This window comes from Crocodylus siamensis, chromosome 5 (assembly GCF_052110815.1).
Source record: "Crocodylus siamensis isolate JL-2025a chromosome 5, ASM5211081v1, whole genome shotgun sequence".
Taxonomy (NCBI): domain Eukaryota; kingdom Metazoa; phylum Chordata; order Crocodylia; family Crocodylidae; genus Crocodylus; species Crocodylus siamensis.
Window position 1 is genome coordinate 119,248,746 of NC_143399.1, and position 16,014 is coordinate 119,264,759.

Here is a 16,014-nt window from a genome sequence, read left to right on the forward strand (position 1 = left end):
AGAATCAAAACATTTATGTCGTGATTTTACATTCATTTCATGTGACTCCTTTTCTTCAAAAAAAGGGGTTTGACCCCAGACTTCCTCATATTTATCATCACTTATTCAAGTGACACACAACACCAGCAGATTCAAATTATTCTTCTGAACCTGATCTTCCTATCCCATTTTTTCCCTGTTTCCCTATCAATTCATATCATACAACACTATTCAAAAATAGTATTATCAAAGGGAAGCATCTAGGTCTTAAAAAAATATCCTGTTTCCTTGGTTAGTAACCAAGGCCTGATTGGGGGATTCTCTGTTTTATCTGAATCAAAAGTAAAATAATCCACATTAAGCCTTTTCCCCCAGTACCTGTTGTTTAATACTAAAGTAATTCACCTTTCTTCCTCCTCTTTATAAGGGTTTCCTCTCTCTTCTGCTCACTTCTGTTATTCTTTTTCTCTTCAGGAACAACCAGAAGGAATGACTTTAGTAAAGGAGGAAGGGGACAAGGATGAAAGCAAGCAGGAGCCCGAAGTGGTCTATGAGACAAACTGCCACTGGGAAGGTTGTTCACAAGAGTTTGACACACAGGAACAGCTAGTGCATGTAAGTTAATGGTATTCAGGAACTGGGTTTTAAAACTATGTGACCTTTTTCATGGGGGTCAGGTTCTCTGACCCTGTGCTGAGTCAAGTTTCTTAGCTAACAGCATTGCAAACTGGAGAGGGGTTTATGAGTTTCTGAGAATAAAGAAAACTCTGAGCCACAGTGCTTGACCTGTTCAGTCAGCTAAAGCTTAGTGTAAAATTCAATAAAGTCTTCAATAGAGAGTGTAATGGCTCTGATCCTGTAAGCCAGAAAACACTATTTGAGTTAGAGACTTTGATAGTTATTGAGTAATAGTAAGCTGGACATGAATTATTATTAACCTTTAGCCAAGTTTGATTTTTTTTCCCAAAAGGGACTGTAACAATAGAAAGGGGAGCAGGGGAAATTCTTCCCCTTCTCTAAGGATTTGTAGTTTATTTTATATATCAATTTACTCTTGTGTGTGAAGTAAGGTGGATTACTTTGTTGGATATGTGTAGGCTGTGTTACTGCCATCCCTTGAATTAAGGCTAACCTCTGAGTCCTATTCATTACAGTCAAGAAGTTAAGTCAGTATCCTCCCCCACCCTTCACGACAATTGCATGTTTACTACTTCATAGTATGGTTGGCTAAAATGTTGTGTCCTAAACTAAACAGTTCCTCTTAGCAAGGACACCTTCTCCTGTTCCCAGGCAATGGCAACTGTGGTGATTTTGCCTCCTTAGTTAACCAACGTATTTAGACCAAAGGCTCCCATACTTTTTATTATTGCATACCCCCTTCCACATTTACCAGCTGCCCATGTACTCTTACCAGCATACATTTTATATTTGAATCCCTTAAACTCCAGTTATTATTATAATGAAAATGAAATCTGCCATAACACAATTTTTCTTGTTTACCCGCCAGAGATGCATACCACAGTTTGGGATCCCATGGTTTAAACAAGTAATCCAACTAATTTGATTGTGAATCTTTTCAAGATATACTCTGGTGTGCACTGACTGTGCAAAGAGAGACAGGGTGCTGATAAATGTGGAAAAAAAAACTTTCTTTACCAAAAGCAGCAGCATGTTACTTCAACCTGGTTCTGCAGCATCTGTATAGATTGGGCACTTCAGCAGGGCTTTTTGGTGCTTTTATCTAAAGCTGATTCAATCAGCTGTCAGATAAAAATACCAAAAAAAGCCCACTAAAGTGCCTGGTCTATACAGACATTGGGAAAGCTGAGTCCAAATAACACGATGCCTCTTCTGGGTATGTGCAGGGCTCAGCTCAGGGGCACATGGGGTTTAAAGTAACGTGTTGATTTTTGGGTTCATTTTCATGTCTGCAAGCATGTGCAGTCCTTAATAGATGAACAGAAAAGGGGAATAGAAACATTGATGTTTCCTGAAAACCAGTGAATGGGCTACTGTATATTCTGCACGATTCATTGCATTATTGAGCCCACTGCATTACAGCAGCGTGTCCATAACTATCAGTTCTTTCAGGTTTTTAAAGTACATTTTAGAGAAGGAGTGTCAAACGAACGTATAACCCGTGTACCAGTTAGACCCAAGGAGCCACTCTGTCTAGCTCACCGGGTTACCGAAGGGCACTGAAAGTTAGGCCCTTTGGCCCTGTAGAGCATTACCATCAGTGGCGATCTTGGCTTGTAGCCACCAGATTCCACAGTCCTGCTGCTGGGCCCTTGCTGTCCCCACTCTGGCTGCCACTGAAACTTGACTTGTCATTGTCCCCATTGCCATGGGATCTCATGCCATTGTAATGGCCACTGCAACAGCTCTCATACCTTGGGCTGCATGTGGCCCACAAGGAGCCAGCCCAGAGCCCCAGGTGAGTTTGACACTCCCCATTCTAGACTGCCAAAGACCAAATCCTCAGCTGGTATAAATTGATGCAGCCTAGTTGAATTCAGTGGAGTAATGCCAATTCACAGCGGCTGAAGATATGAGGGGTATGATGCTAGAAATTGTCCGTCAAGAAGCAATGAATAAAAAATAACAGTGGAAAAGGTACTGCTGTCACAGGTGAGAACATGCTGAGTAATTTAAAAGTGAATCTCTTTTAATTGTAGTGGATTTCTATTTTGTTACTCAGGTATAACCTGATTTTTCATAGAGCATGTGCATAAGTTTTGAGCAGAGCTTCCCTGAATGAGGTGATGTTTTTTATAAATAGCAACCTTTGGAACAGAAGCCATAAAGACTTGAAAGCCTTTAGAAAAGTAAGCTTGACTCCTGCGACTGATTGATTGAAAACTGTTCCACCCACACCAGGGCCCCCAGTAACTTCAATCAGGTTCTGAAGCACTGCACAATCTGCATATTATGTGAATATTAGTAAGTGCAAGCTTGAGGTATTAGGATGTCTGCAAAACATTCCAAATGATGACTAATCTTTTACACCAACGCAATAGAAATAAAATACAAATCCAAATTAAATAGGCCTCAGATAATGGAGAAGAAAAAGGAAATTTTACATTTTCCAACATAAAATTTAATTGGACTCCTTTGCAGCTGTTGGCTAGTAATTCATAGCAAATGCATTGCAGTTATAAGTTAATTAAGTTGGCGGTACTGTGTCTTTTTAAAAATGGAGGAATTTATTGTTTTCTTGTTCCCGTTATGATCTGTAGAGGGAGTGATTTTGCTGGTAAGAGTTAGCAGCAAGAATGACATGGAAATAGCATATTACCTATATTTGAGAACGATGACAGCATCTGGAGTGGGACTTCAGAGCATTATAAAGGGAAATAATTCTCCATGACAAAGGCTTTATCCATATATGTTTGTGTGAAGAACAGTAAAGCCCCCATTCTGAATGGGGACTCTCAAAACAAAGGAAAACCTCATGCTAACACCTGCCATTTTAAAGGAGTATAAATCCAAACCATGGCCATGTCTGCACTACCTACAGCCAAGATAGGCAGTCCCGAGCCTGAGAGCAAGTCTGGACCAAACAACAGTTGCATACAGCTACAAACAGTGTGCACAGACAGATTAAGTGGGCAGGGTTTGATTTCAGGGCAACTCTCCATAGCATGGTCAGAAATGTTATACACAGGATCTGTGAGAGCCAGCATGGTCCAATGAATGGGGCACTGGCCTGAGAATTATTTCCCTACCCTGGTATTGATCTATAGTGTGTGACTTTGGGCAAGTAGCTTCCAACGAGATTTTCAGAGGTAATGAGTCACTTAAATTCCTTAGAAAGATGTTGCCTTCTCTCTCTGTGTATCCTCTCTCACAATTTGTGTGCTTGTGATTGTTGGCCCCTGGTTGGACACTGCCTCCTACTGAGTGTATAAGTAAATGTATGTATAGTGCCCAGCACAGTGGTCCTGATTTTATCCTACCAGACATTTCTTCAAAGTAAAAAGTAATAATTACCTGCAATTGGCAATTGGGCAGACATCTCTCTGGAACAGATTCTCAAAAGAGTACTGCCTGGGCCTTTGAAAAATCTCCCCTGTACCATTAATTTTTATTGGTGTTAATAAATACTATTGACTAGACCTGACCAGATGTACAATGGTGTAGGTCTATTGACTTCAGTAGAGCTACATGAATTGAGTTTTTTACCCTGTGTAGTGTGATCACACACGTGCATATAAGTGTATACACACAACTTCTGTAGGATGTGCATATTGTGCAAAGAGAGTCTGTCCGATTCTGTGACACAATTATGTTAATTGTTATGTAATCGTTGTGTTGCAGTAGCAGCTGCAAACTTAACCCAATCAGGACTGGGAGCCTGTTATTCCAGATGCTGTATAAACAGTAGAAGCAGAAATCCTTTTATCAGCTTGAGTTTGTGATGGCCACAGGACTCACAGCTGATATAGACATGAGTGAGTTACATAGGTCTTCTCAAACAAGTGCAAACAAAACCTTCTTCTCACACTGCTTCATCATCTACTCTGTGTTTACTATATGTTTTACCAAAAGCAAGATGACTTCACAATTAACAATTGAAACTATTTTTAGTATCCTTTCACCTATAAACCCGGGCTGCCCTAGTACCCTAAAGCAACTTCTGAAGTGTCAGGATGGGCAAAGGGAGGAAAAATATAACATTTTAGTATCTTCAAATATGACCTAAAAATGTTTTCCATGCATTATAATGAGGTTGAATATCACAGAATGGACCTAATTAAGAAGTGTTAAGTTCCAAGAGAAAGCTGAAAATTTCCCTTTTTCAACAGTGTGAGGCTCTGCAGGTTGGCAAGATTAGTCTGAACTATAAACATGTGACTGGCACAGGACTGAATATTATCCATGTGTACTACAGGCTAATGTCGGTGGGGAGGAACCTCTGATGTTTAAGAGATATAAAAATATGCTTCTTTACCATATCGTTAAGTTGCTAGAAGGCTTGCTATATAAGATCAGTGGGAAGAGGATAGGAACAATTGCTGGTGATTTATTTTATCCTGTAGATACCATCACCACATATGTATGTGTATAGTACATATATACCTGTGTTTTTCTGTGTAAATCTCTGATGCTGCTGTCACACAAGTATAGTTGGCTCCACTGTTGTTAGCTCCTGATTTACACTGAAGTAAGGAATAAATAGGCGAGCCAGACCTCTTCTATGTGTACATGCACATGCTTTATCTAGGTAAAAGTAGGTGATACACATGGAAAGGCATGTATGTTGCATGTAAAGAAACATAGTGGATATATAAGACGGTTTCACAACACAAAACTGTATCTTGGGCACGTTAATCAGTATTTGATAGTGTATTCCAGCAATGCTTAGGCTTCATAATATCCTGCTGACATTAGCATAAATTGTGGGTGCTCAGGGAAAGCAGGATCGGATAGAAACAAATGGTGTTTTTATACTGAATTTATAAACAGAGATTTACTTGCTATGAATTAATAACTGAAAATGTACACAAAGGAATTGTTCCAGAACCCCCTTCCCTCCCAAAGGATATGACACTGTAATGATTTCAGTGGTGGTTCTTATTTCAAGTGATATGTGCCACTTCGAACTCAACATGGTTAAATTTTCATGATACATACACCAAAAGGCAAGGTGTTAAACCATTCAGACGCTCTGCCTTATTTATAGCACCTATCCATCCTTTTTTTCCCCCCCCCTCTTACAGTTAATAGAAAGATTCATGATTCTTCATGGTTGTCTATCTAGTGTCTGACAGTACCGACTGCCCTGCTAAAGCAAGTCACTATCTATAATTGATATCCTTCTATGGAATAGGGTGCCGACTGCAATTGAAGGGCTTTGCTGAAAGCTCTTAAATCCTGACAAGTTCTGCCCTTGTTCTGGTTCAGTCGCTGAGCTACACTGCTGGAATGCTAGGGTTATTTGAACTTGGTGCAAAAGGAATGCATGTGTTTCACATTAGCAAATCACAAAGTTAGAGAGCAGTATTAAGGGCCAGTTCTGTGCTCGTCTGCCAGGTAGTCTTATTCAGAGTACATGGCACTCCTGAAAAGATTACTTTCTTGCATTGCTGCTTGAACATGTGCGTTATATATTTTGCTTACCATTCCTCTGAAAAAGGGATCTTATTTATTTTAGAGCTTCCATTTGCTGCTGGGATCTCTATCATTCAGCTGTTTAATTAATTTCTCTGCCCAGTGAGATATTATAATTGGGCTTAGCTGAGCTTGAGTTTGTTTTAAATATGTGATAAATTTACTCGAACGCCCAGAAGCTAATAAGATACTGTATATTTTTCTAAATCTGCTTTTTGTTGCAGTTTGTCTTTATTTCCCAGAAATCAGTTAAACTTGAAGAACAAAATGTTGCAAAAGGGTTTGGCGCTAAAGATAAAAGTTTGTTTAAGAAAATTATCCTAAAAGGGAACGACTGAAGTTATTGTTAAATATTAATACAATGGCAATCAGAAAAATGCAACACTGCCTTTTTCTCCTTCCCCCTTGCTGTGCAGCCTTGATGATAATTACTTTTTTATTTGAAAACACAAATAGATGTGCTTGAAGAACCGTAGCCCTATTTTTGTTACCATTTTTCCCTTAATCATATAGCAATAAAATCCTCTTAACATTTTTATGTGAGATTACAAGAGATCAAAAAGCCTTAAGCTCAGAGTGACTTCACCGATTCAGCATTTTACTTTTCAGAGGTATTTCTGGATATTTTAAAGACTGTCCCACAAAGTATATGGGGATGCCCTAGCTGCCCATGGAGCCTGCTGTTGTAAGTGATGCTTGTATTGAGGTAGCAGGGAGGCTTTTTGGTTTTCCCCCTTGACCTTGCATATACACACAAGAGCCAACCACAGACAAGCCCTCAGTATTTAGAAAGGTCAGTTCACAATATGTTACTTCAGTAAGAATATATTGAATTCCATTTGCCAGGCTTCCTGAATATTCTTCCTTTGATTTAGAGGGTTGCCCTTCACCCTCACCACAGAGGGGTAAGGGTTGAAGTCCTTTAGGCAATGGCCTAACATCCATGCAGATCTGCCTAAGAACAACAGGAGGGGACACTTAGACCTACTAGAGTAGCCAGTGATTATGGGTTCTCCTGTCTATACACCTACAACCCAAGATGCTTTAAAAGGACCCTTGATTTTCAAGAAGCACTAAGCCCCGGACCTCTCAATACAGGCCCCTTTTAAGTTAAGGCAAGATGGGCACCCAAAAAATCAAAGCCCCTTGGATTACCTGGGCAGAGTGTTTCGGTGCCACTTACCTCGGTGTAGTAGTGTCTGCATCTTGTTCCAGGCATATTAATAAATTCAACCCCTTCTAAATATGTGCAATCCTCTACTTCACCATGTATTTCTTATTTCTGCACTGACACTGTTTGCTATTATTCCTGATACAAGGCAAGGCCCCCTGAACAGAGGGACTTAATTATCCAAAAAGCTTTAATTATACATCCAATTTTCATGTGCATTTAATATACTCTTTCTGTTTGAGAGGACTGTTTTCAATGAATTTTTATTATTTTATATAGTTATATTGCATCAGCACCTAGAGGGCTCAAGTAAGTCAGAGACCTGTATTTGGCAATGTAAAAACATGTGTTAAATGACACCCTTGTTCTGAGCAGCTCACAAATGTTTCATTTACATTTAAACAACTGAAGAATAAGTTAAAATGTGAAATACCCCATCTTTTTTACTTTGGGAGAGAGGGAGAGTCTTATATCTAAGCTAAGGTCTTTAACCCTCTTGGGTCTGGACCAAGTATATTTTTCAAATTTCGGGAATTAATCTGCTTATAAGAGATATCCTTTTTTCAATATCATGAGTCCAGTCTATTCCAGGATCTCAGTGGCGGAGGAGAGGGGAATTGGTTTACAAGAGTTTCTTAGCTGTGACAAGTGACACATCATCTTTGTGAATTGTGCATTGTTTAGCTGTCTGGGAGTGATAGTGGAGGGGAGGGGCACCCATACAGATATACAGCATCTTGGGTGAATATTAATCTCTAAGATTTGAAACCTTCCTCTACCACTGCTCCCCCACACACATGTTGTTTGTTAAAAACCTAATTACAGCTAAAACAACCCCTTACTGTGCAGGGTCATATGGAACAGGCTGCCAAACCTACAGCTTTGAGGGTAAGGACAAACACACAGATGACAGTGAGTTAACAGAGCAGGCACTTACCAGTTGCTGCGCAATAATTGTTCTTGTGCCTGCTCTCACATGTGGTAAGTGAAAGCTAAACCAGGACAGCTTAGCCCACAGTGTTCCTGGGCTCGATTGCTGCAAGTTAGCTTCCACTTCCCGCAGTTTAATAATAGGCACAGAGAGTCACTATGGTGTAGCTGATGTGGGGTAAATCCCCAGTCTCTGTTAACTTTCTGTAATTTGTTCATTTAGCTGTGATTGGGTGTTATTTATAACACCAACTGTGCCTTACGTACTTTATGAAGGGCCAGAAGCAGATCCCTGCCCTAAAGGCTCTGTGTGTGTGTGTGTGATTATGTATATTATCCAGTTTTATGTTTTTCTACATTATATTTCTATTCCTTTATACAGTTATAGAGTATAGAATAATAAAGAATGTTTTGTTAAAAAAATATGCTAGTAAATTGCATCCTGGACCTCTAACCCCCGTCAAAAGTAACTGTGTCAGTGCTGTTGCTTTTAAGGTTAACTCACTCCAGATGAACTTAATGGCTGCTGCACAGCTGTTTTCCATGTGCAACATACAGCGCCAGTAGCCCTGGGGGCCTAGCACCCTCCTGTCCACCTTCAAAAACATATCTTTGCTCCACTCTGCAGGCAGGCCAGGTATTTGCAATGTTCATGCTTTTCTGCAACCCAACAATATTTAAAGTACAGGTACGTTGGGTAGATTTCTTGATCACATTGGGCCTGATTTAATGGAAAGATTCCTACTGGTGCAAGTGGACTTTGAATTAAGTGAGTGGCCTTCTACTCAGGGAATGTAAGCAGTAGCCATCACATGTTGTTGTCAAACGTTGCTTTAAATGAGCCACAAAATAAAAATGAAATAGTATGTTTTTCTTAGAGAGATATTTAAAAAAATAAAATCCATTGTAATCTGTGAGGAATTAAAAGGTATTTAGACAGAGAAATGTAATCACATTTTATTTTAATTCCTGTATAATTAGTATTTCTCACTTAGCATCAGTAAAGCCTGTTGTTAACCTGCTCCCGCTGTTCATTTTAGCTGCAGGAGCTAGCCTTACTGCACTGGTTTCACTGAAGGGATAGAGAGGCTGAAATGCAGTTTAAATAGTAGACCTGCAGAGGAGAAGGGCCAGGTATAATACTGAGCAGAGGGCTTGAGCCTGGTCTGTGCTTTTGAGTACAAAAGTTGATAGGGGACCCTAATGGAAGTGAGTTTCATTTTGCCTGTTTATGGCTGGTTGATAGCAATGTGCAGCTGACTAGTGAATTCTTCCTGGTGTAGTTGCACTGGGTAGGTGATTTCTAATTTTAATTTGCTGTGTGGGGAATTCCTGGAGAAGAACATATGGGTTGAATAAACCAGTGCTTAGACAACTATGAGATAAAAGCACTGGGCTGAGCTTTGGACTCCTCAACCATAGTGTATGGGAGCTCTGTTGGTAGAGTGTTGGGGAGAGAATTGCAAACCCATTTTGCTATCCTTCCTTATATCTGAGCTTGGGATAGCAGATTGGCACTGGTTGCCAAGGATCTGCAACCTTTTGATGACTTAAAGTGAACCAGCCCTGCACCACAGACCTCAAGTGTCTGCCTCCCAAGAGCAACCCCTCTGCAGCATGGTTAACCATAGATGCAGCAAAGCAGCAGGCTCTGCAATGGAGAGGGGATGGGCATTGGAGAGGGGATGGGCAGTGGTGCCGTATCATCAATTCCAGACTTTGTGGGCCAGATTGGACCTCTTAGTAATCCATATATGGCCTGTGGGCTGTAGGTTGCCAATCCCTGCACTGGCCCTTAGCTTAGGTACCAGTTTAAATTCTGGGGCCCCTAATATGTTATCTCTCTGTACAGGACTGAGGTTTATGCTCTGTATGTTGACTGTGTGGCCATGCTACTGCTAAGTAGGTACCCTGCAGTAATGCACAGAAAGCTGCAGTTTAGCGTTGTTCAGTGTCACCAGTAGTGTAGGGTGCCCTTAGCTAAGTTCTCTGTTTTCTGGCATTACATACTATATTCTCCAGGGGACATAGAGTATTTTTCTGTATTTTGCCTCTTACATTGGTTGGGTGCAGGTTAAAGGGACAGGACATGTTCTACAGTGCAGTATGTGCTGTCTTCAAAATCTTTGCTATGAGTGCCACAGCATGGCCCCTGAATTATTTCCGAGTGGTTTGTGTGGATGTACCCATTGCACTTGGAAAATCTTGTATTTATGGGTGTAGGTCAAATTATCATATGCTTTTTTTGCTTGTGCATAGAAATGGCAGTGTTGTGTGTGCAAACATGGACCTTGTGGGTACACAAGGCATGCATGTGCTCAAATTCAGAATTGCAGATAGCTTAGAGATTTTGCCTTTCTCTAAAGTTTCAATTTTTCTGTGCCCTTTGTTTGTATAACCTCTTAATAGAAATACTCAGCTGATCCTTTTATCAGGGTTGAGCAAATCCATTTTTTTACCTCCGGAACTTTTCTGCTGGTGTGACTTTTCTTCAAGGTGTCGGGTGTCTAATCTATAAAATGAATGGGTGGCGTTTTTGTCAGGAGTGGGAAGCTCTGGTGGCTGCAGGTATGAGGTCTGCCCATACCATTCTTACGTGCATCGTGAGGCTGAGATGCTGCAGTTCTTAGAGCGAGATAAAGTAGTCAAGCTGAAAATGAAACAAAGCTCTAACTGTATTCCTCCTTGTGTTTAGCAGAGATAAACTTCAGTGGAGTCTCAGTGCTGCTCCGTTTGGCTTCTGGCAGGAGCTTTAATTGGTAAAATGCAGATTTTTTTTTTGATCAAGAGAGGATTATTCTTGTTATCAGTCTGGAGCATCTTATTTCAAGATGAAAAGGCTTTGCTGAATTACAGATGCCAACATTTTTACAAAGCACTTTGGCGATTGACATCTCAAAGAGAAAGTATGATTTATTAGCCTATAATGGCTAACACTGAGCACTGGTCTAGGTCCCACTGATTTGTGAAATTGCTTAATATGAATTGCCTTTTTGTGTAATTCAAGCCCCAGGTTTTCAAATAAACTTAGTGTCTCAAGTGTATGAAACATTATGTACCTGCAAAGAGGAGGAAGGCAGAGGGGCCAGGGAGCAAAAAAAGGAAGAAAGAAAACCTGCTTCTAAATCCATCTTGGTGGTGCTTTTTACAGTAGTTGGGCTGATAAGTTGGCAGGGTAAAGATTAATAACAAGTCTTGTCGCTATCAGTACCTGCTTGTCGATTCTCTGTAACAGGGCTGTCTGTTCAGCATGGAAATTATTGATTAAATAAAAATTGCTATTAGATTGTGATGTGATCCATAATCACAAACAATGGTGGACATTCCTCTTTCAGCTCCCAAGCCATGCATCAAGTTTTCCCTTGCAGTAATTTATATTGTGCTGACATTCGCACTCATTAGGCTTTTATCCTCTCCTACATGTGTCAAGAAGGCACTAAAAGAAAGAACAGCAGCAGCCCAGCGGCAGGTAGAAAAATACTAAATTTTCAGCTGGAAGAAAGTGGTGAAGGAGCTCAGTGAGGGCCATCCCTCCCTTCTAGTTAGCAACTTACCCACAATGGTTTTTCTCCTCCAACAGTGAGCTTGATCTAGCACTGTTCAGTGCGGTGGAAGTTTTGACATACATTTCAGTGAGAGCAGGATCAGGCCAAACGAATAGGAATCCTTCGAATACTTGTATTTCCATTTGATTTATTGTGTCCTTGTTAGTTATTTTAATTACTGTAGATGATATAGTTAATCCAAATATCAAGGAGCATAAGCCTTTCATGCCACTTCAGCCCCATGGTAGGATTGTATCTGATGAAGGGGAAGGGCACAAATAGGTCCTGAGCTCTTCCCCCTCTTTTGTGTCATGGAGGGACAGTGACTGAATTAAGGTGTAGTATTCCATGTTGCTTTAGTTCAGAAGTTTCCTGCTTGTTTTTATTAAGGCATTTAAAGTTTAGGATAAGTTAAATTAGCAGATGATACACGTATCATCTAAAAGCACATATACGATGGCAGAGGCGACCTGAGCAGGGTGCAGGGCCCAGGGCAAATAAGCTTGTGCGGGACCCCACCCCCAGATACGAGGAATCCAGCGGCAGATTTGGTGGCAGAGGGTGCCAAGCAGCCGGAGGTGGCAGATTCGGCAGTAGGGGTGCCAAGAGGCCAGATGTGAAGCCAGTGGCAGCACAGAGTCTCTGCAGCCACTCCGCCCAGCTCCACAGGGCCCCCCAAAGCGTGGGGCTCGGGGCAGCCATCCCAATCTGCCCCCCTCCCCAGGATGGCCCTGTATGATGGGAATAGTACCATCTTTCATTCTCCCATGGTTTGCTTTTATGGCTTATTTAAATACTGACCAAACACAGAAGTTGAAAGACCTTCCTGAGCCTGATTGCTTGTAGAGTTTCTCCCCACATAATTTCTTTACCCCTACTTCTACTGCCTCAGAAGTTCTTAAACCTTAAACTTGTATTTCTGTCAGAGCTGATCAGTTGCACCTGATCTGGCTGCGAGAGAGAGTCAGCCATAGCTCATCTTCTTTGGGCACTTACACAAGTTACATTTTTCATGTGATTGGGCCCCTGAAAGCACATTACAGCTGTGACATAACACACGTGCATGGCTGCAGAGCACTTTTAAAATGCGCAATTGTGCAAAAAATTAACCTTCATCAAGTCAGAGGAAGGAACTCTAAAACAGAGCACTTTAGGGAACTTGCGTTCCCTCCAGGGATAATTTTTCATGATTTGTGGGGCCAGGCGAGCACCAGTGTGCACCACCCAGGGGCTGTCAGTGGGGAGGGGGAGGGAGCAGCAGGCAGCTGAGGGCTGGGGTACTGGGGGGAGCTGCGCCAGGTCCACATAATGAAGGGGCTTCATTCCACTCCCACCCCTCCCCACCCCCCAGCTCTGGCCAGGCAAAACTGATCCAGCAGCTGCTGCTGCCATCAAGAAGCCCCCTTCTCCCCCCCCGCCTCATGGCCCCCCAGGTACCTTGGCTGGGATACTGGTGGGAGCTGGGGGACAGGTCCACGGCTCCCTACCATCACCCCCCTGCCTGGGCATTTTAGCAGCAGCAGCAGCTGCCAGATTGGCTTTGCTTATCCAGAGCAGGGAGGGTGTGCAAGGTGGAATGGAGTCCCTTTGCCTCATGGGCCCAGCTCAGCTCCCCCAATAATCCTGCCAGGCTAGCAGTGGGGAAGGGGTGGCCTGTTGGCCCCTGACCCAACAGACAACTCATGGTGCTTTGTGTAAACCGCCATGCCTTAGAGTGGGCACCACATCTGTAGGCACCCTTTATGTGAGTTACAGGAACTCAGCACCAGGTAGAGATAATTGTAGAGTTTTGCAATTAAGCTGTAAGGTCACAGAACATGACCAGTTAAAGGTGCATTTTTTCCTTAAAATAAGGGAAATGAACAGTATGTTGGAGATGTGTTTTAATGTTATTACTTCAGATTATCACACTACATCTATATGGCATGTGTTGGGATACCCTTTAGATAACTTTTTGTTTAAATTCCAAACATTGTGAATGTTGCCAGGGCTGCCTAGATAACTATACTGCAGTAACTATACTGCAGTGTGTACACTATTTCCTATATTTCTGAAACTCAATTTGAGAAGGACTGTTGAGGTTACTCAATTATTTCAGGTAATTAGAACATTTCTCAAGCACAGTCACTAGTTTAAGTCAAGAGAGTGCAGGATTTATTTCAAATAGAGAGCATATGCCCTGCATTCTTAGACACACACCTCCCTGCGACATAACCACTTTGTCCGAATGGATCAGAGCCAGGGGATTACCAGCCAGGAAATTAATTGCCAAGGGGATTCCAACACTTACAGTTAGTAAAACCCCTGAACAAAGAACTATGTTTTACATCACATTCCAAAGGCGCCAGGCTCAGGCTCTGATGATTTTTGGAGGAGGGAAAATTGCAAAGCTGCAGGCTGGTCACTGAGAATACCTTTCAGGTAGCTCCTGCAGATTTCTTCCTGGGAGTGACTACTATCATAGTCTTGCCAAATTCAGTACCATAGCTTCAGTACCATAGCAGCACTCAGGGAAATGGGGAATCTTGGAGGTAACTCAATCCTAGACTGCTTAGGGTTTTATATATAGTTACCAGCAGCACCTTAAATTTCACCCCGAAGTCAATGAATGGCTAATGTAAAGACTGGAGAATAAGAAAATATGCTGATGCTTCTGACTAGCCTTCTTTTTTACAATCCACAATGCAGATTAAGCTTGGTGCCTTAGCCTAACTTTGGCTTTTGAGACAAGAGTGACTGCAGTTTGGTCTACATCTAAAAGGAAGGAAAATGCAATCTTTTGTCTAGCAATAGATCAAAGAAGGTATTACTGAAAACTAACAAGAGTAGATCCACCCTAAATTGTGTACCACCTCAGCATGCCGAAGGCAACTACTTCTATTCTATCAATTCCTCTGAATGCTTTCCACTTCCAACAGATACCACAGCCACAGTGCCTGGATGGAACCTAAGCTAGCCTAGCCAGGCTTCATCTCAGACCCAGTTTCTGCCATACACTAGGAAAGGGGGTGTCAATCTTTTGCCTTCAGGGCATACCAGGCCCACAAATTATTGTTTCTCACCCGTGGAGCCAAGATATCAGTGGCAATTCTGTGTTAGGTGGAAGCAGTGCTGCCGCAAACCTCCCTGCTCTCTCTTGCATGCCCTCTTAGTGTAGACTTTTCTTCTCTTTCCACCAGATTCATTGCTGGTAGAAGTCAGTGGAGATGGAAATCATCGACAAGGGGGTTGATGATTCCAGACCTCAGTGAATTCGATGTCAAAACTCCCATTCATTTCAGAGTGGCCAGGATTTCACCCAGTGAGCATCATCAGCATGTTAGTGATGTTACCATAGTGCTTTTGAAAATAACATTGGACAAAACTTATGACATGTCAACACAGTATTTTGGGGGCTGGGTCATGGAAAGAAATAGTATGAAGTTTTAATGTGGCTCAACTTTTTCTAGAGTTAATGAGGATGTTTGATGTTTGCTGGGTGGGGTAGTGGATTTCAGAGTAGTTACAAGACTCAGTGAATACTGACTTCTGGCATACTGTAGGATCATAACCTTAGTAACTCTGTCCCACATCATATGACAGGCTCAAAAGATGATCTAACTTAGCAAAAGTTTTAAAGAATAATTTTGAATGGATGGTCAGTAGAAAAAGCCCAGGCATACTAATGCATAAATGTCTTATCAGATAAGAGAGATAAAATTGCTGCACATGATGAGAGTGCACAAAGGTGGCTGTGTCAGCTTGCAGTCAGGAAATACCCATCTGAGTTTTCAGAAGTGTAACAGGAGAGCCCGGGATGTCTTATTCTGGTCAGTCATGGATGGCACCATTGAAGATAAAACTGTGTTCCTTTTATTACCTATAGATATTACAATAGATTCTCTCTAAATCACCAGGTATTTCTATGTCATGAGACAAGTTTTAACATATATATTATCTGCTAATCATTCCCTAATATGTTACCACTTCTCCATACTTTTGGGATATCTAGCTTCTTTGGAGCTTTATTAAGGCTGTAAGCATCCTGATCATGGGCAAACCATGGATCAGTACCCATCTCCTAATTTAACCCAGTTTTTAAACATAATCTGTAAAGAGTTTTATAGACATAATTGCTGCTGTTTAGTGGACTAGTGTCACAGATGCATGAGTTTTTTCACTATATAGATTTTGAACATGTTCCTACAGTATGTTTAGGAGGATTCTCTTTAAAAAATGAAAGGCATATTGATTGATTTATATAGGAAAGTCCTGCTGAGCAACACCTTTTGTTTC

At 41.5% G+C, this 16,014-nt stretch overlaps 1 protein-coding gene across 6 annotated transcripts in view; it reads left to right on the forward strand.

Moving 5' to 3' along the window:
• Nucleotides 1-16,014, forward strand: part of GLI3 (GLI family zinc finger 3) — a 267,088-nt gene that overhangs the window by 217,427 nt on the left and 33,647 nt on the right. For all 6 annotated transcript variants that reach the window (XM_090050059.1, XM_090050058.1, XM_090050061.1 and 3 more), the window contains one exon: nucleotides 454-594. In XM_090050059.1, the coding sequence (XP_089906185.1) occupies nucleotides 454-594 (141 nt within the window). The remainder of the gene's footprint in view (nucleotides 1-453; nucleotides 595-16,014) is intronic.